At 36.0% G+C, this 21295-nt stretch overlaps 2 protein-coding genes across 3 annotated transcripts in view; one reads left to right on the top strand and one right to left on the bottom strand.

Annotated features, from left to right (window-relative positions):
- LOC306843920 (disintegrin and metalloproteinase domain-containing protein 33-like) overlaps positions 1–8951 on the top strand; it is a 70306-nt gene extending 61355 nt beyond the window's left edge. The window contains exons 20-23 of the mRNA XM_079375642.1: positions 2876–2972; positions 3608–3841; positions 4045–4226; positions 8027–8951. Of these exons, the coding sequence (XP_079231768.1) occupies positions 2876–2972; positions 3608–3841; positions 4045–4226; positions 8027–8078 (565 nt within the window). The 3' untranslated portion in view covers positions 8079–8951. The remainder of the gene's footprint in view (positions 1–2875; positions 2973–3607; positions 3842–4044; positions 4227–8026) is intronic.
- A 5294-nt stretch (positions 8952–14245) lies between these two features.
- The window catches only part of lrch4 (leucine-rich repeats and calponin homology (CH) domain containing 4), a 42839-nt gene continuing 35789 nt past the window's right edge, over positions 14246–21295 (bottom strand). Inside the window, exon 18 of one of the 2 annotated variants that reach the window (XM_079375290.1) lies at positions 14246–14636. In XM_079375290.1, coding sequence (XP_079231416.1) covers positions 14463–14636 — 174 coding nt within the window. In that variant the 3' untranslated portion in view covers positions 14246–14462. Of the gene's footprint in view, positions 14637–17513; positions 19648–21295 lie in introns of those variants that run through there. The other variant, XM_079375289.1, reaches the window with a different exon arrangement.

The following is a 21295-nucleotide window of genomic DNA, read 5'->3' as shown; positions in this document are numbered from 1 at the left end:
TGGCCTTTGGTGTTGTCACATTTTGAGCTTAAAACTCTTAAAACTGGCAGTTTAGGTAAATTGGGTATTTCGTTCCAGGAGGGACCCATTGAATTCATGCCGTGAGTGAGAGAATAACCGAACTGAAGTGAGCAATTTCGACCGCATTGAGTAGTACCACCTGTGGCATGCTGAGGGATTCAGCGCAATATTATCTTCTTCATGCAAATTTGTGCTGTGACTGATTCCTACAGTTTTTATTTCTTAGATTTCTAGAAATAAAAGTGACAACAGCATATTCTTTGTTTCCTCAAGCCCATCCTACTTACACATCATATTTATCAAGGATGACAAACTGTCTGTTGCTGGAGCCCGTGATTTTATAGCTAATATCAACATTTTCGATGGCTTTTAACTCACTTGGACACTTTTAAAACTTTTAAATGTTTGGCTTTGTTTGTTTGTTTTAGAATAACTATTTATGTTATTAATAAATTATAAGTAAAAAAAAAGAACATATGTTACTCGACATTGATAAAAGGACATCAGCCTTACATTTGTTTTGTTGACAGAAATAGACTGTTGATAGAATATTTATACAATAAACAAAAAAGAAGATGGGAGAAAATACTATAAAATGGACTTATCCTTGCTATTGACTTTGGGGTCAGTATAAATGGGCTCTTTCAAGCCAAGGTTGATGAGAAATGGGTTCCCTCCTATCACAACTGGCTGATTGAAGTCATACTTTTGGGAATTTTTTTTTTAAGCAATTAGATGTCATGACTTTTCGAGTACTTTTATGGAACTGCAGTACAAAATTTAGTTGGAAAACCATCCATTCCCGAGACTTTGCCACTTTCCAGCTGATTAATGCCATTATAATAGAAGCCATATTTCTTCAGCAGATATTGGTTTCTCAGATAATGTCTTGATCCCCCTGCCCTTATCTATAGCTGAGTTGTTTTTAATTTTCCTTTCACTGTCAGTCTATGTTTCAAGTTAAAAGGTATTTCAGAGACACATTTTGCTTTGTCAAATACTTTTAAACAATTGTTTTGTGACCTGCTTTATAAAGGACTTTTATAAGAAATAATAGTAGCTGTTCTACAGGGTGCAAGGGCCCCCTGTCTTTCATCTGAGGCCCTCTAAAAATATGCGATTAGTTCAGCTGTCAGTATCCTTTGAAATCTAATTATGTGATCGCTCTTCACATTTGCTGAAAACAGCAGCTGCAGTGAGATAACTGAGGTTACTTCAATTTGAATCCTCCCCAGTCATTAAAAACATTAAAAGTTAGTCAGATTAGGTACAGTATTATCTTTTCTTCTAGTCAGTGGCAAACCAGGTCACATTTGGAGCAGAGAGATTCCCGGCACGTACGGTCTCACATCTGAACCCTCTCAGTTCCAGTAAAATTACTAAATTAAATGCAACCTAATGCACCACAATTACTGAGATACATCTGTTAACGGCAACGTTTCAACTTAACAACTTGTGCTGTTGATTTACCCAAAAATGAAGATTCTTTAATCATTTTCTAACCCTTCTGTCATTCCAAACATGCATGAATTTCTTCTGTGTAACATAAAAGAAGATATTTTAAGAAGTGGCTTTGTTTTTTTGTTTATACAATAGTCACCAAAAACATTTAGTTCTTAACATTCTATAAAATATTGTATTTTATGTTCCACAGAAGAAAGAAAAAAAAGTCATACCAGTTTGGAAGGGTGAGGGTGAATAAATGATGTCAAAATGTAAATTTTTTGGAGAACAACCCCTTTAAAGCAATTCATGTAAGACTTTAAATCCCAAAATATCTCCTGCAGCTTCAAATGGACATGCTTAAATCTGTTTTGCATCAGTGTCAGTTAGGGAAAATCTGTGTAGAATAAAAAGCCAAAAAGCAGAGGTCTACCACTTCCAAACCGAATAGTGATGATGGCATATGACAGGCACGGTTCCAATTCCACGTATTTTGGGAAAAACTCATATTGGCTAACAACTAAATTCAGAAAATAATCTTTGTGCATGCTCAATGTTAGACAAAAAAATAATAAATTCTCTCTTTTTTATTAAAATACCTGCACCTCATAAAGAGCTGCTTGTAATAACTTTATTTGACTACTAAGCGCAGCTGCAGTGAAGCCTTATTCTCAGCAATATGATTTAGGATTGGCAGGCAACATGACAGAGGTTGAATAGAGCCAAATATAGAATGATCCTTGCAGAAAACCTGCACACAGCCTCTGTCAAGAGAAAAGATTCTTCATTCAGTGTCAGAATGACCTGGAGCACGAAGCCAAAATGATCCTGGATTGGCTTTGGGACAAATAAGGTCCTTGAGCGTTCCAGCTAAAATGACTCCATAGAAATGCTGTCGACAAACTATTCACAACCAAGCTGACAACATTTGAAGGGATCTCCAAGGACCAAGGGGGAAAAAAATCCAGGTGTGCAAATCACACCCAAGAAGACCTCCTGCTGTCATCAGTACCAGACAGCATGCACAGCTACATGGGGTCTGAATACTAATGCAAATAATAGATTTCAGATTTGTTCATACATGCATACATAATAAATCACATGTTCAATTTGTCCTTTTGGTATATTGTGTAAAATACAATAAATAATTCAGTCTGTTTGGCACTATGAATACTCTCCAAGCGGTCTGAATGTTTTCTGATGTCACTGTATGAACATACACACAGGCTCTTAAAATGTTCATTATTCAGTCTACTTTTGTATAGCATGCTTAGTAAATTATGGTATTATTATGGTACATACTGAAAGTCTGAGGTCAATCTTGTGCTTTAACAAACTGACAAAAAACACAATGTTTGTCTATTTCCTTAAAGTCCTTAAATTATTTATGTGTGTTTTCATATGTTTTCAGAAATGAGGGCTCCATTGAAAAGGGGAAGAATGGCCACCTAAACCATGCTTTCCATCTGAAGGTGGTGGGACCCTCCAACACAAGTGGTAATCTCAAGGTATGCTTTAGTCATATCAAAATACAGAGACAAACACTTTCATATGTAATCTTTAATGAGATCCGGGACTTTGCATTACATTATATTGTACGTGTTTAGGGGGTTGGTAAGATATTTTAAGTCTCTTTTGCTCACCAAGGCTGAATTTAATTGATCAAAAATACAGTAAAGACAGTAACAGTTTTTATATTTTAATATCTATATTAATATCTGAAATGTAATTTATTGGCAAAGCTGTATTTTTAGCAGGCATATTTGCAGTTTCAGTGTCACACAATCCTTCAGAAATCATTCTAATAGGCTGAATTGGTGTTAATTCCTTAATTAACAGAAAGGGTGGCATTTGTTTGAAGTAGAAATGATTTGTACATGTCTTTACTGTGACTTTTGATCAATTTAATGTATCCTTGCTAAATAAAAGTATTAATTTCTATATGCATTTAGATTTTTCTCTAGCATTCATCAGTTTTATGACCCCCATCACCTCTGTCATGACATTAGTCCTTTGAAGTGCATTTATTTTCAGTTAGATATCTATAATGGGGTTTGTTTAGTATGACTTAATATGTGTACTTAAATTTTCAAATCATGTAGCATCACCAATATCCCATCCCTTTCCTTTTTTCACTCTCAAGCTACCTCACACCAGCAAAGAGGTGCTTCCTCTTAGGCCAAACCCAGCTTCCAACGGTCCTCAGCCAGTCAATATCGTCCGTCCCCTCCGACCGGCTCCATCGCCATCCCTGAGCAACATCAAAGGACCCCGACCTCCTCCGCCCATCAGCAAGCTGCCCAAATCTGTAGCATCACCTCAGAAACTCAGTCCTCCCAAGAAGCCTCTCCCCCTCAACCCATCACGCTCACCACTGGTGAGAATTCAGTGTATTCATATTCTTTTGGTTTAATCAAAATCACTGTGGGAGCGAAAGTAGGTCACAATCTCATCAAATTAAATGCTGCTTGAAACACCTGTTTTAATCTGTATTGAAACAATCTGTGAGCACGCTGCCAGAAATCCTGAACAAAACGCACCTCAAACTCTTATTCGCTTCTTTTTCCTGTCCTCATACAGATGGTATCAGAACCACAGCCTAGACCCCCGTCCACACCCCCCCAGAGGCCTCTTCCTCTCAGCCCTGCTCGTGGAGCACAGCCCAAACCCTCTGGTGGTGGGCTCATGGTGATGATGCCCCCTTCAGTCGGCCCTAAGCATGTGGGAAAAGTGGCCGCTGTTCCCCCTTTAAAGGCATTCCGGTGAGTAAACACATCAAAAGTGTCCAAAGATGAGATGATATCTTTGGGTGAGTGCATGCATTTTCGTTATAATATTGCAAAATAAGCTTGCACAATTTATAGTGCGTGCATAATTATTATGCAAGTTTATATCCTGATCATTTTTTTTTCCAAACACATTTTACCAATTCCAAACCACATCAATTTCAATGACTACTATTAATTGTGTATTTAATCATTTATAAGTGATATATAATTGCCCATGAAGGCTGGAAGTAAAAAAACTCATTATATTCAGGTGTGCATAATTAAAAAGCAGATTTTCTTTTACAGATGGACCAAAAAAGAGATTTAACTCAGACTGAAAAGTCAAAAATTATGAAATGCCCTTGAGAAGGATACAATTCTAATGCAACACTAGAATTTGCAAAGTTAAGGCAGGACCACTGGACAGCGAAATGCTCATTTGGTCAGCACAGTAAGAAAAAACAGGCAGAGAAGAAAAGACATAGTAACTGTAAAATAATTAAGGTGAAGAATTAGGGGTGAAACCATCAGGAACCATTTAGTCTCCAGTTGCACCATTTTCCAAAACTGCAACCTACCTGGAGTCTCCAGAAGTAAAAGTCTTTGACAGACTATTCAGGACTGGAGATGGACTAAAAATTAACTCCCAAAACTTCCTGCCAGATTCTGGAAGATAAATAGTTGAAAGAGTGGTACAAGAGGATGTGACGCTGGTCACTCTCAACTTATCTGTCTATAAAGCCTATAAAAAAATCAGTCTTCATGTATCTTACAACACTTCAGCATGTCATTCTTATTTAGTGAGGGTCATTTTTAGTATTTTTTACCCAAGCAAAGTCTCTGAGAACCTGACACTTCTTGAGACTCCAGGTAGTTTGCAGATTTGGAAAATGGTGAAACTAGAGACTAAATGGTCCCTGATGGTTTCACACCTAATTCTTCACCTTAATTCTTAACTCTTAATTCTTTTGCAGTTACTATGTGTCTTTTCTTCTCCACCTGTTTTTCTTACCCAATGAGCATTTTGCAGTCATGCCTTAACTTTGCGATTTCTGTATTGCGTTAGTTTTTAATATTTCTCATGGGCATTTAATAATTTTTTACTTTTCAGTCAAAGTTCAATCTCTTTTTTGGCTCATTTTGTCTATATAACGAAAACCTGCTTAATAATTATGCACACCTGAACACAAGAAGTTTCTCACTTCCAGCCTTCATGGACAATTATGTATCACTTATAAAAGATTAAATACAAAATTAATAGTAGTTATTAAGATTGATTTAGTTTGGAATTGGTAAACTGTGCTTGAAAAAAAAATATGGTCAGAATATCAACTTGAAATAACGCACTGTACATTACAACATGAAATGAAGACAACGGAAAATGATACAGAGGGCTGCAGCTTTCATTTCTGCTATGATAGCCACAAAAAAAACGTTAAACGCTGTAGGTTTGTTTTAGAATCAGGACTGGGAAGACAACATTGACATTTTTTCACCTTTATACAATTTTGGACTGTTTAATTGCTTAAATGTTTAAATCCTGTCTGGCTAACACACTTCAACAACACGTCTTGTTTGTTTTAGATGTTTTATGTGATGTGATGTTTTAGAGTTAGGTCAGTAGAAAGAGAGGAGGTAGTCTTTTGTAGCTGTTTTGACCAAATGAGCGTTCACATTACGAGAGCAATCCGATCGAATGTGTTTTCGACTACCTCTGGAAGTGGTTGAAAAGGGACAAGCTCAAAACATTTTACACCCCATTTACACCTGAATTTTAGCATTGTCTACTTGTGATCAGATCGACCAAAATGCATCTGAATACCAAGTGTAAACAGGGCCTTAGAAGATACCTGTATTGGGCTCTTCCTATGTCCCTGTTTTGACATTTATTTAATCACTCACTAAGGCAAGAACGTTTGCGATATCCAAAATCTGTTCACAATTTAGGATCCTCAATAGCTACATTTACATGCACCCAAATAATCTGTTATTGAGTGATGGCTCAATAGGATTGAAAAACCTTCAAGGAAACAAAGTCAATCCGACTGAGCTCAATATGAATCTGCCATTTTCCAATCAATAGGAAAAACTAAGCATGTAGACACATGAATACGATTATCTTCTTGATTGGATTCAAAAATACGTTGGGCACATGAACACAGTGCTGCTCTGTATATTTACTGGACCGTTTTTATCATTTTTCCTTTTTACAAACATGCATATGTTTATTTACATCTTACAAACTGGTCAGTGGAAGAGTTCATATGGAAATTAATAATTACTTGCTTATGTAATTGCCTATGTAACCCTTCTGATATATTTGTCAGCTTTCCTTTTTGCCATCAAGGCAATAATACAATACTGTTGTTAACTCCTATAATATTGTGACAGTATTGACAGGGTCACTGCATATGCAAAGTTTTGTTTGAATACAAAATGCAAAATGTTCATTGAATTGCAATGTTCATGTAAACAGAATTTCAGAATCTAAAATCAGATTGGATTTATTTGAATTAACAAAATTAGTGCATGTAAACAATCCGTATTGTCATGGCATCATGTTGACAGAGTTTAATGACAATCACACAAATCGCCAAGGAGGAGTATGTAGAAGTAGACTTCCTGTTGGGTGGAGCTAATGAATGTTGTCCAGGTTGGTGACAACCGTATGCAGTATGTACTGAATTTTCTAAGAATTGTCTGAATTGTCTTTTCCACTCACCATTTGTGGCTTATTCTCAGACCAAAATATGTCAATTGTGAAATCATTAGCTGATTAGCATGCTAACTGTAGCAGTTGACTGAACAGGTACTCTCCAAAAAGAAAGGCAGTCCTAATGAGTGAGAGTCTGTCTGCTCTAATTATTTGATGCTTTGTTTTTCTTTGCCAGACCGAACGGATCAGAGGTAATGTTAGATACAAGTAAGCGTGCCGAACAGTGGGTGGTGAAGCGTGCGGTTTGGATATTTGATGGGATTCTTTTCACGTCTCTACCTATTCTTGAATGCAGTAAATATAAGACTGAATTTTTACAACACGTCAAACATTTGGACTGGGTTTTTCTCATTTATATACAGTAGTAGGTTTTATGGGGAGTTACACATGCCCCAATGGAATCTTGTAAGAAGTTTTTCTTTCTTTTCTTAGCTGCACCTACATACCAGGCCTCATTTCTGCTTGTCTCCAGCACTTTATGCTCCTCCAATCGAAGAACAACCGAGTCTCACAGAGTTCCAGCTTGTGAAGATAAATACGTTCGTAGCTTCCCAGTGGCGGCAGCAGCTTAGTATTATGTTGTGCTAAAAATATGCATTCATTTTCAACACATAACAGACTGTATATGCTGAAAACAGCATTTCATTTTGACAGCAGGATATCATGTTATATCATGGTTTTTCACACAAAAAGAAAGGTCTAAGGGGTTCATTTGAAGTGATGGTCAATCTTGGAAAAACATTCTTTGAACAGTGTAAAGTCTTTAAATTGAAGGAGCTTGTGAGATCTTTCTGCTTTTACAACAGTTTTAACCCTGCAAAGCCTGACGTATAAAATAAAAGTCAGAAATCTTTTTTTATTTTTATTAAACCTTTTGACAAAATATTGTATAATATGAATACAGGGAGAATATGGAGCTCACACACTTAACTCAAGGTTGTTGTTTTATATGACCAGAAAGTAAGACAAATTTCTGATATTTCTGTAAATCAGTGAGATTGTTATAACAGTACAGCAGACAACTTACATAAAAGTTCTAGTGTATCTGTTTAGATAACCAATATTTGTTTTCTTTCAGACCTGTTTCAGGACCCAAACCACTCATAGTTCCATCTGCTTTCCGAAAATGACGCTTGCAGCATTCATTTTTAAAGACTGCAGCCAGCCTATTTGCACTAAATAAGTACCCTTGGCGACCGGTACTATAGTGAGCTGTCTCACAAGGGATGGAAGAGCATGGTGCTAGGGCCCTGGATGCCTCGCAAACCGGCATTCAAATACAGCCGGGCACAGCAGAGATGACGCGGTTTTGCATGAAAACATGCAGACTGAGAACGTTTTGGATAGACCATCACATTGCCAAAACTTTGACTTTTTATCACCTTGCAATTTTTTTATACTTAATTGTTGCGTCTTAATGTTATGCCTCTGTCTTGTTTACATTTTTTTTGTTTGACTATCATCTATTTGTCAAGTGCCAAAGATGTTGTTTTGTTTAATGCCTCGATTGTTTCATTTGTTGTACTGTGCTGTATGTGATTTTGTGTTTGGTACATAAAATATGTTATACCTTTTTAGTAAAGACACCATGTTGTTGTGGTCGTCCTCACTTTATGGCAGACTTTACATCAGGTCTAATTCTTTACATCAGGTTAAAATCAACAGAGATTTGCATTGAAGTGAGTTCTATATGAGAATAATGGTTGTAAAAAGGAATTAAAAACAACAACTTAAGTTCAAGTGTGTAATTTTTGTGCGAATCTGATGCAAAAACAATGACAAGTTAACATAAGTATATCTAAATGTTAGTGTTTTTGTTTGCCAATGATGCCAAAGTGAAGAATTAAAACTGGTTTCCTGAACAAAGACTACGTTTAGGTTTACATTAGACTAATATGAAAACCTATCACTAAAGACTAATTAAGTCTTTAGAATTAGTCCATAAACGTGTCTTTTTGTTCAAATTTTTAAACACGCTTTTAAAAAATAAAAAATTCCAACCCAACCTCACGGCAGTTTGTACGTATTTTACGAGGTGGCTAATTCAGACGACCTCACTTTTAAGTTTTTGTCCAATTTTTGTGAGGGGTAGGTTTAGGGGTGGTCATTCATACAAATTCCTATGAATTCGCTTCTTCGTACGATTTTTCACAAATCATGCAAATTTGTACAAACTTGTACGAATTCGTATGATTTTTGAAAAATCTTACATATTTTACAAGGTGATGAATTCTTTGGAGCCACCTCATAAAATACGTTCACTGTAAAAAAAAAAAAAAAAAGTTGAGCCAACTTAAAAGTTTAAGGCATCCAGCTTCAGCAGATTTTTGAGTTTTCTCAACTTATTTTTTAGAATTACTTTTTATTTTTTAAAACAAGAAGTTGAGAAAACTCACAAATCTGCTGAAGCTGGTTGCCTTAAACTTTTAAGTTTGCCCAACAATTAATTTTTTTTACAGTGTAGTTGTGAGATAGCATTGGAAAAGTAAAAATGTCTCTGACAAATGAACCACTTGCCTATCTTACCAATCAATACATTCTCTTAAACTCAGCGTAACTTGTACGGAATAATTTGCATTGTACATTTTGTAAATCATGAAGTTCTAGTCAACCTTTATTTCTGAAGTACAGCAAGTCTGTATTGTAGTCATCACAATTTGATGATTTGGAATGCATATTTCCCTATATTTATAACAGAAATTAAGAATGATTTTAATGACAGATGAAACCATTTCTAATGTTCCACGACTGGCTGAAACATCTTTTTCGGACCTACGGCAGAGAGTTTGGCCTTGAAAAGCATATTTCGAATTTCTTTCTAAACCAGATTATATCTGCATGTGATTTATAATAGCTGGGTTTCAGCACACTAATCTGCGTGGTTTTGAGCTCTGTATTAAGATGTTCAAGTGAAGCGCTGCTGGATATTACCACCTGCATGAAACGGTGGCTCTCTGCGACTGAATCTCAAACCCTAGAGAGGTTTCTGTTTGATTTGCAGCGCATTACACACAGTCAGACCTGCCTCACCCCCTCATATGGACCGATAAAGCTCCACTGACAGCTGCGGCAGGGAGGAACTGAAACTCTGCTGTCAGCAGAAACACTCATCGCTCTAAATTGACGAGCAGCCTTTCCGCTTCAATTTTTGTTTTTACTTGAAATGAATCCTGCACAGTGTCGTGGCCATATTCAGTCTGCTGAGCAGGCATTTACTGTGCTCGTGTACATTGCATTGTATTGGTTTTAATTAAATTTAGTTTTTCACTCTCCTACATGCCCTGAGTCCATCCCTCTCATGTCTATGGGAGATGGTGTGTGATTAATTATGTAGGAAAAGGTAAAGGAGCTGTTAAGTCAGGAGAGGAAATCAAGCAGTGTAGTAGAAAATAGGACTAAATCACCCACTCTTAATATCAGCACCTATTCCATCTTTAAATAATAGTAACAGATGCGACTTTTGATAATCTATCAAATGCAGTAGTATGTTGAAATTAACATTATCAATGATTAATAAATGCTTTAGTAGTATTTCTCATAGTTATGTTCACTAAAGTACCACCTATAATAATTCTCTGATTTTAGTTACTAGATGTAGATCTAGATGTAGTCTAGAAGGTCAAGACCTCTAATGTGGAACAGGCCAATATTACCTTTCTTATGGGGGAGAGACAGACATTTGTTGTTTAAAACTAATTCCTTTTAATTTAATTTCATTTAACTTAGTTTTAGTAAATCGAACACACTGAATAGCCAGAACACAGAAAGTGGATTGTTTTTGCGGTCTATTATTCTCAGGATCTTCAAAACTTTGATGACCGAACAGATGCAGCAGTCCAGCACAGATAAGCACCTGCCGAAAGAAATTAAACAGCATTAAACTTGATTCTGCTCCACTTTATAGCATATCCCACAAAGCCACACACACAAACGGATGAACAAGAAAAGAAAGACCCTGTGAAAAAGCTACTTAGAGAGGTTACAGCCTCATACATAGAGCCATATGCTCTGAAACATGTCCATGATAATGTGACTAGATCATTGGTGAGTCAATAGCACTGGAGGCCACAGTCTGTTCTTTTACTTCATAAGACAAGGGCAGAATGAAACAGAACTGAGTAAGAGGTCATTCAATAGAGCGCAATCCAATTGAGTCGAGCACAGAACAATATATTAGGACCAAACGTAATTGAAACGTAATGTTAGGCAGTAGCATTCAATTCAACGGAACAGAACATGATACAAGAATGTAGAACAAATTACAACCTAGAAATGTCACTGCATATCGGGTCGAGCGTGTCGCTGCTTATAAATTGAAACATCAGTAGCTCCTCAGCGGCCAGCAAATAGGGCACTTAACTCTGATTTTAATTACATTTGTTGGGGGGAAACCATCAACAGTACTGCGGCATCAAAGCACAATTTATGTTTAACTATTGATCCCGTGTAACTGCTGTTCTTTAATTCTGCCGATTGCGTGCAAAAACGAAACCTCCCATTACAACAACATCAAGGTTACGTCTGGCAACATGCCTGTGAAAGTGAGCCGATCTTGGTCTGGTCTGAGCTGATGCTGGTCAGGTGAGTTGCGCTCGACATTAAAGATGCACTTTGAGGAAAGTGCTTACATTAATAATTGATACAGGCCACCTGTAATCAGCTTGGTATGTCTACCACAGTACAGCTCAGCTTTTGGACTCAGCAGTGCTCCATTAGAGGCTGAATGTAAAATAGCTTGTGATGACTGTAGAGCCTTTCACTCACGGCTGCATTATATCCAATGGCATAGATTGTGGAATTTCCAACAATTTTCCATTATTGTTACTGCGTGGGCTGAAAGTTCAAATAAGGTACAATGGGGCTAAAAAACATTCTTAAAAGTGGGAACTTATTTCTCTTTTTGTATATGAATACTGAAAATGAATGTGTAAACAGGCAAAATAATACGTTTTGCATTAAAGCTGATGTAAGAATAAATACATCAAGAGCCTTTAACCCCATACTTCAGACACTACAGTGATGCAGTTCGCAACATTTTCATATGCAAATATTTTTGATATTTGAAAGACATTTTTTGAGTGGAATGATTTAAGTACATACATGTTCAAAATAGCCACTTCAGCAAACGGTGTATCGGTTGTCTGTTCATCATCTCTGGCATTTCAGAACCTCTTAACTAAGTGTTTTATAAGGACTTTTTATTCTGCTTTCAGATAATGGACACCTGGAAGCTGTAATGTTAAAATAGGCATAAATCAATCACATTCAACACAATTGACAAAAAAAATCAAGTATTTTCTCATCATTAATGAATAATGTTTATAACCTCTGAGTCTGATCATTAAGCAAATGTTTCCTTTTAAGAAACCAAGTATAACAGCATTGGAACGTCCATTTGACATAATACAGTGAATACAAGAAAAAACACTATTCAGCACCCATTTCTGAATTAGGCAACATATAATATTTGGTGAAAATGAATGATCATTAAAGCTAAACAAATGAAATACCACTCACAAGTGAAACGTAAATGTTAATAGATTTGTTATTGTCTCCAGATATCCATGGAGAGCGAGGAGAAAACTCCTGTATGATACTGCAGAAAGAAAAAGTGACAAATCACTTTGGCTGTCAAATTCTGTTCATGCTGTTTTGAATGTTATTTATAATTTATCTTTTTTTTTTGTTACCTTGTCCGTTTTATGCTATTTAAATTTTGTGAAAAGCTATTGAAAAGCATATATATAGTATTTACAGTACTACATAGCAAAAAAACGGTCTTCTCTATGCAGTCAATAAGAATATCAATAAACAGCAGGTTTGTGTGTTCATTTAACCACATTTTTTTCCCGAGCAACAGCTGTAGAAACGTTCGATAGCTTTTTCTAGACTTTAGGTATGTCTATACAGGCCTTCTAAAACTCTAACCTGAGGAAAACTCACTTAAGCAAAAAAAACAAAAAAACATTTGTGACAACTAGCCCCGGTAGTCTTCTACATAGCGCAGATTTAGTGAAGAAAAAAAAATATCCTACTGAGTAAATTAGCTGCTTTCCACAGTTTGATTACCACTATAAAAATAGCACAGTAAATCAGGGATCTGTAGGTTGGTATTCATGCTCTTACTCATAGTCTCTTAGATAGTTAATAGGCAGTGCATCTCAGATAGAGGGCTGCAGGTCTGACAAGGTTGAGGATAACAGGGAAAAAAGGCTATATGCAAATAATATGCAACTAATCATATACAGTAATCATGAAGAGTTGGGATAACAAAAGCATCTTTAAAAAGGGATGAAAACGTTTGTTGTTGATGACAAAGCTTCATCTAAATAACGTATACGTTATCACTTGTCAGAAGCAGCAAAATTAGTCAGACGCTAGCCTTTGTGCTGGATGTAAACAGCATCTTCCTGGGAAAACAGAACACCGTGTACTAAAAGCTAAACCTCATCCCAGCTGTGATGTAATGCTATGGAGAAGTATGTTGCTGCAGGTTGTTTTGCCGTTTCAGCGCCTGAAACTGAGAGACCAATCAATTACAAACTATAACAAGAAATTCAACATCAGAACATCTGACTGTGATCCGGCAACATAAGAGAGACTGAATGAGTCATGAAACATGGTAGTTACACAAAACATAATGACTCAAACACAAGAAATTCAGTGTTTTACAGTCACGTCAGAATCCAGACCGCTTAACTCCTGTGGATTGAATCACGCTATTGAATCAATTTAGGTTTTTAGGCTTTGTTTAATATAATAAACTAGATAATCAACTCACTTTATTCCCAGTGTAAGGTGGAGAGTCATTTTCTCACATTTTTTATTCCAGTCACTGGTTTAAAATAAAACAAAGAGGTTAAAAGGTTGTTTCAGCTTTTTAGCTAAACTCCTAATAAACTACTTTTTAATTCACAACCAATTAAATAGATCATTTGACATACAGCTATAGCTAAATAAAGGTGCCGTGGCAGAGCTATAGGGAGCCACATTGTTTTTCCGACACTCCAAATCTGCACAAAATGTCACAATCGGAGCCCAAGAGCTGTTGTTAGTTTATCACGGGACTACTGGCACCTTTGCCGCTCCGCAAGAGTAATTACCTGTGAAAAACCAATTAAATTTGCATTGTAATCAAGCTGAGATTACAAACGTAATTCATTTTCAATTATGAGGAAGCACCAACAAAATGATTGCACAAGAACGGCCAACTACCTCAGTAACGAGGCTCATTTAAGTAACGTCTTGCATCATGTATCATATATTCTGCATAAATATACAACAGAACAAGCAGTTTTAAGTTAAATTTGCTTTATTATCCTTCATTTTGTCCGTTTCAACAGTCACCAAGAATTTGTGTTTGCAATATACATAAAATAATCTGTATGCATCGTAACAGGCAACACTGCAACAAGCTGGTATTATTTCAAGATGGCTTCAGATCAAAATTTCTAACATTAAAAAAATAAAATACATCGTGCAACTGAAATGTGCTGGAAATAATCACTTGATCACTAGGAGGTGGCGTCTTGATTTTGAGTCGTGGATTGAAGAGGAAGCCCTGAGGGGTCCTGACGGGATGAGCGACGAACACCTGATGTGGGCAACTCCAAAAGCATCTGAACGGTCTGAGCGATGCGAGTGAGCCCTTCTTCCTCCAGAATCAGCTGCGACGGACACAGTGTGTCCTGGTGGGATTTGATGATAAAAAAAAGAATACCAATATAAGTTTGTTTACACAAAAAGATCATAAAATAAGCAATAAAACATCTTGGCATAATCAGAGGGCTCTAGGAACACTGCTTCTTGTATTTCAGGCCCTGAAATCTGCAAATACCCGCTTCTAAGAGGAGATGAAGTGCACTCTGGTTAGACAAGCAAGATCCTAGACCTCAATATGAAAAGCTTCCCATGCACCTAAGGATGGTTGAGACATGCAACTCCCATCTGCCATCTCAAGGACCCACAACATGCAAGATAGCCTACTCTTCAGATGCAGACAGGATCACATAAAGTGGCAACAAGAGGCAGTCTGGAACACATGCCATAGGAAGGGCAGGCAATGCATGCAGCACAGCACTTGATCGCAAAATCATTTCGCACAGCAGCGACGTTTAAGACACCGTCTCTCAGAGATGCAGCCATGCAGTTATAGCACTTCACAGCGAGGATGCTATTTCATCCCAGGGTGAAGTACAGTGAGTCGAGCATAACAAGCCAGCACTTCACCATCTTGAAAATCCATCATGCATTCCAATTATTAAATTCAGTCAACCTTAACCGTATACATTAAGTATAGATTATATATGAGTTGCATTTGATTAAAGGCTCTTATCGGCATCTTTTGTGCCATGTGGCCATATGGAAACAATTCACTGTCTTGTTTTTCAGAAATAAGCAATGACATTGTTGAATTAAAATCAGTCTTTAAAGAAGCCAATAATGTTGTTTTTAAGACACGTACTTTGTTTTTCCTGGGGGTCAACACATGCTCAAGAGCTCCTCTTATTGCCCTATTAAAAACATATCTTCAGCATCTGGGTGTTAAAATAGGTGTTTATGCTCATATATTCTCAAGTTTACTAATACAGCTTTACAGTAAACTAAGAAAATATGAATGCAGCCATATGGCAACTGGCAGTGATGGATTTCTTTATTGTTAGGGGCATCAATTATTACATGAATTATTTATTTGGAAGTGTTTATTGTAATTGTAATTATGTAGAACTCAATTATGATTTATGTTTCATGTGCATAAAGAAGTTCTATACTACTGAAATGCCGTTAAGAAGAGTACACGATTGATTCTACTTCAGAAGAGTATTATAAACAGTTTGTAGTTCGAAAAACACAAATTCATCAATTCATTAAGAAACACTTAATTAAAGGAGAAAATGAGGAGAATTCTGAAATTAAAATTGATTTTCTTTAACGGTAGAAACAGTTGTTAAAACGTTCCATAATTAGAAGAAAAAGCGACAAAAGAGGGTTAACTAGCAACTGTTCTCCCCCATGAACACAAAGCACTTTAAAATGTCAAAGTGAAAAATGAGCTGGCCAATTAATTAATAAATAATTAAAAATAATAAACGGAAACAAATGAGCATATAAGTATTCACTCGCCTGCTTTGACACACTTTAAGGAGTTCAGAAGTAACCAAAATAATTGCTTGATGAAAGTACACCTGTACGCAGATAAGGTGCTTCGCATGATTTCAGTGTCCTGATCAGTGCATTTACACAGTAACACTGGCAAAGACTTTGATCATTAAAAGCTTGCTCAGAGGAATGACATTCATCTGTTTTAAGTGCTGATTAATTGCACAAGCAGCTTCACAGTTCTAACACTTCCTGCAGAGTCAATGTCTACAGTCACAACCTAAACCATTGCATTTACTGTGATTGAAAAGAAGAATGAGCCAAAGTTCCATTGTCACTATATGACCAGTAGTAGCTGGTAAAGTAGCATTTACTTAGTGGGTGAACACTTAAAGCTCAGTTATTTTCTTTGTTACTTTGATTTGTTCTGGGGTTTGAAAAGTTGTTTGTGCTGATGGGTGGCAGTATATTTTCATCTACAAAACAGTTCTACCATGCAGTTATATATCACAACCTCTTACAGTACATTGCATTTTATATGAGCATGTACTGTATGCATGCACTACCATTCTTAAAGAAATTAATGATTTTATTTAGCAGACGCATTCAATTTATCAAAAGTGGCAGTAACAATATCAATGATGATACATTAAAGATATCTTTCACATAAATTTGTTCTTTGGAACTTTCCATTCATGAAAAAATAATAATAATAAACTGAAGGAAACGTATCAACTGTTTCCACAAAAATATGTAGAAAGACTGTTTTCGACACTGATCATAACAAATGTTTTGAACAGCAAATCAGCATATTAGAATGATTTCTGAAGGATTATAATGCAGACTGCTGAAAATTGAAGAGTAAATATAATAATATTTCAAAATATCAATTTTTACTGTATTTCTGATCAAATAAATGCAGCTTTGGTGAGCACGAGAGACTTTTTTTCAACTCCAAACTTTTGAAAGGTAGTGTAAAAACACTAGTACTAACACACATTAGCTTCCAGTATAAACAAGCACACACTAGGGTACACAAGTCTCAAAAAGCAAGTATAAAGCAAGTATCAGTAAAAAGTTGAATTGAAAAAACATTAAATATTAGATATATATATATATATTTTTGTGCAATTTTTACATTCTTTGGCTTTAATGGCAGCAGCACTCCACTGTCAAATGTAGTCTTAAGGCCTTTCCACACTGAGACTTTGGACCCCACTATGTAGCATAGAGCATGCTTTGCTTTTTCTTTGTTTTCTACTACCCACACAATGGATCAACACTTACCTTTTGGTAAAGGGCACAGAATATCTGGACTCATTAGCTACAGAGAAGAGCTGACGAGAGGATTTCATCCTCAGCAGAGAGACAAAGAACTAAAGCAGAATTAATCATGAGCGAGAGCAACAGTCAGTCATGAACATTTAACAAAAGCACATGTAAAGCAGCAGACAAAACAAAAAAATCAGTGTTTCAGTTTTTTAATAATTTCTTTACAGACAGAACAAATCATTATATCAATATAAACTTATTAACTTCTTAAATAAACAGTATTTTATAAATATTACAAAATACATTTCATATGTTGCAACAGTTTCCACTAGGTAACATTTGGACGGAAACATTCATGTAGATCTAGTGCCTTCTAAACTGAGTCTAGCGTATGTATGTCATGCTCTGTAAAATCCTTCAACATATAACACATCACAATCCCCCTTTCATATGGCTGAAGCCTCTCCAGCAACTGTGAGGAGGTCTATCTATGCTAAATGTGAAGTCTCAGTTCATTATCAGAGTGGACATTTTAAATGAAAATGTCTATTATGATTAGCTTTGACATTGACAACAATGTACAATTTTATAAAACCTCATCAACTTACTTACTCCTGAACAAACCCCTCTTAAAATATGTTTAAGACGTCTTAGGGTGAGGGATGGTGCGTTGGTAACTAGTTATAGCATATCCCTTCACCTAGCCTTATTTCCCGGTCTCTCTCTCTTTTCTCTTATCATTCTCTCCAGATGAGAGGCTGCTCGTTAGTAAACTGTCGGCAAAGCTCCTAAATCACATTAAGTAGGCACGGAATACAAAAGCAACATCAGCATACAGCACCGGGGAAGATGGGTGCTCATGGCACATTACAGGACTACAAAACCACTACGGCCACATTTAGAATCAGGAAACGGCAGATAAAGAAGGCTGTGGAGAAGCACACAACCATTTCATCTTTCATTTAAAAAATGGTGTAATTTGTAATTTGGCCGGCGATGTCTGTTTAGACACATAGTGCATCCATGAACAGTAACACACATGTAAATCTTTTTTTAAAAACTAGATGTCCACAATTTTTTTCCAGCTTAATCAGAATTGTATTACTCATTTAATCGGTTCAAGTTAATTAGTTAAATTTTCGCAATGTGCTTCGTTAGACTGGGTTTCCACCAAATGCAGCTTCAGCAGAACATAAATAAACTGAAACAATAACTTAATCTTACACTGCTTGCATATAAGAATTATATTAAAGATGCTCTCAAGAAAACCAAAACGAACATTCAAAACAAAAAAAAAGTAACAAGTTAACACAGCTTATATTAGTACCGTAAAAACGTGTTAAAGGAACAGTTTAGTAACAACACTGCCCTCTGATGGTCACAGTCAACAAAACAAGACCGGAAAGTGAAATAGTCCACTCAGCCGTGACCCTAACCGATTTCAACAACGTGTGAATTAAACCAAATTCAGCTGAGAAGTACCATCACCACACTGTTAGCCACTGTTAAACAGACTGTTTTCCAGATGCTACAAACTAATTTGCACTGCTGCGTGAACAGAAGGAACCTACAAGCTTCTGAGGCACTTCGTCGAGGACCAAATTCAAGCCATTTTAAAGCCCTTCAAGAGATACAAAAAAAACGGGATGGGGAATTTGTGCCAGTGCTTTAAAACTCTTAGGATAACAAGATCCCTTGCAAAGACCGCTAAAAGGTGATCCTGGGATCAACAGCGATGCTAAGGCAATCAGGTGGAAAAGCCCTTCATTAGTGGAAACCATGTCTATGTACAGATAAATTCCACATCCTCTATAGAAAAAGCAGTATGTGGCCAGCTGTTTGTGAGCATTTTGGTGTGGAAAAAATGTGGATATTTTGCGATATATTTCCATATTTCACTAGTTCTGAAGTCCTACAACTAACCTTTAAAGATATCTGTAGGGAGCTTTTAATGTGTAAGCTGAAAGGCATTATGGGTAAGGAATTTGCTCTGATATATATATATGTCAGACAGCATCAACGGTGTGTGTGACAGTGTACACAGTACAGAGATGATGGACTTTAAAATCCATTACATTTGCACATTGATACTCGCTCACTCTATGCTATAAGGTGGCAGTAGAACAGATAGAGCAAAGCCATGAGGAGCGAGTAGAAGAGCAGGAAGCCGGTGGAAAAAGGGGAGGAAGGAGAGACAGAGGGAGAGGTGCTGCTGTTGTCCTCGTTCACCTCCTCCTCTCCTCCTGCTATTGCCACGAGCGCCATCACACAGCGGTGCACTGCAGATAGCTTACTGCACAGGATATCAGACGCTAAACACAACTCCATCTGAGAAAGAGAGACAGACAAAAGGACAGGAAGAACAATGCAGAGGGGACAAACAAAGATGTTTGGACACACTGTTGAACGAAGACAAAATTAAAGCCGGATCCTTTAAAGGGATAGTTCACCCAAAATATGAAAATTCTGTTATCATTTCTCTTTTCAGATCATGTATAACTTACTTTCTTTTTTCTGTAATATAAATTGTAATATAAAAAAATAAAGAAAATTATCACTAGATTACTTAAATAGCTATATTTGGAAACTGTGGAATAGATTAATCATTCTAGAATGATTTGGGAAATTTTGTTGAGTCCATCAGCATTCTGAATACTTTTTTGTGCAAACCATCCTTTTATTGCTAAAAGTTTTGGGAAAACCTTAAATTCACACTTCAGTATAACCTTTACAGAAACCAACTTAAACCTAATTTTAGTAACAAAAAAGTGAATATATATATCTTTTATTATGATTTTTTTATATATATTATTTACACATATGAAGAGTTCAGATGCAAAAGTGCCGTTTAAAATTTCATCTAAAATGAGCATTTTTATCAGGCTCCTATGTTTACGTTCAGTTATTTCACTTAAATGTCAATGAAAAGATCCTATTCATTGCATTAAAGTGAAATGACTGAATCTACACATAGGAGCCTGATAAAAAAATGCTCATTTTAGAAGACAATTTTAAACGGCATTTAGGGGCTTTTGCATCTGAACTCTTCATATATATATATATATATATATATATATATATATTATTTACACATTTTATATACATATAACTTTCCACTTGAGTTTTGAATGCCATAATTTGTATGTTTTGTATTTGTATGTAATGTTTTTGCCCATTTCTATATGAAAATAAAATCATTCTTATGAGCATTTTACTGTGATTATTATTATTATTATTAAATATACATTACACAAAATAAGGAACACATAAATAATTTAAAAGTACAACTATAGTATAAAATTACTATACTAAAATTGACATCTTAATTTATTCAGCTTCAAGCATCAAACCTTAATTTTTTTTCAGACGAAAGATGATACAGTATGATGCATGATACAGTTTTTCAACGTCTTAAAGTGGTGTGATTCATTTACTTTGAAATCTGCAGTGCATCTGTTTATTTTATTAAAATCACAGACATTTCACAATATTGATTTCATTTCGATATATATCATGCACCCCTAACAATGTCCAAGCTGCGCTTTTCCATACAATGGAAATGAAAGGTGATTACAGCTGTCAAAATCACCAAGGCAAGACTTTCATTGAAAAACGAACATATTGTATAATGAATCTATTCCAAATAGCTTGGAATAAAGTGCAGGAGTCATATATGGACTACTCATATGATGCTTTTTTCGGCCTTTTTGTAGTTTGATATGTCCAGTCTCCATCTACTTTCATTATATGGAAGAGAGCAGCTCAGACATTCTGATAAACATCTCTTTTGGGGTTCCATGGAAGAAAGTCAAATTATTTTAGAACAACATTAACTACTTGAGATGACTATCCCTTTAAGATAAATAAATAAGATACAAATAAAACAAAAGAGCGCACAAAAAGGAGCAAATCGAGCTTGAAGCAATTGAAAGACAACATAAAAGAGCTTAAACATTGTTGCAGTCACATATCAGTG

The sequence above is a fragment of the Barbus barbus genome (assembly GCF_936440315.1).
Source record: "Barbus barbus genome assembly, chromosome: 2".
Taxonomy (NCBI): Eukaryota; Metazoa; Chordata; class Actinopteri; order Cypriniformes; family Cyprinidae; genus Barbus; species Barbus barbus.
The sequence above is the reverse complement of the archived record's forward strand: the minus strand, read 5'-3'. Positions and strand labels throughout refer to the sequence as shown.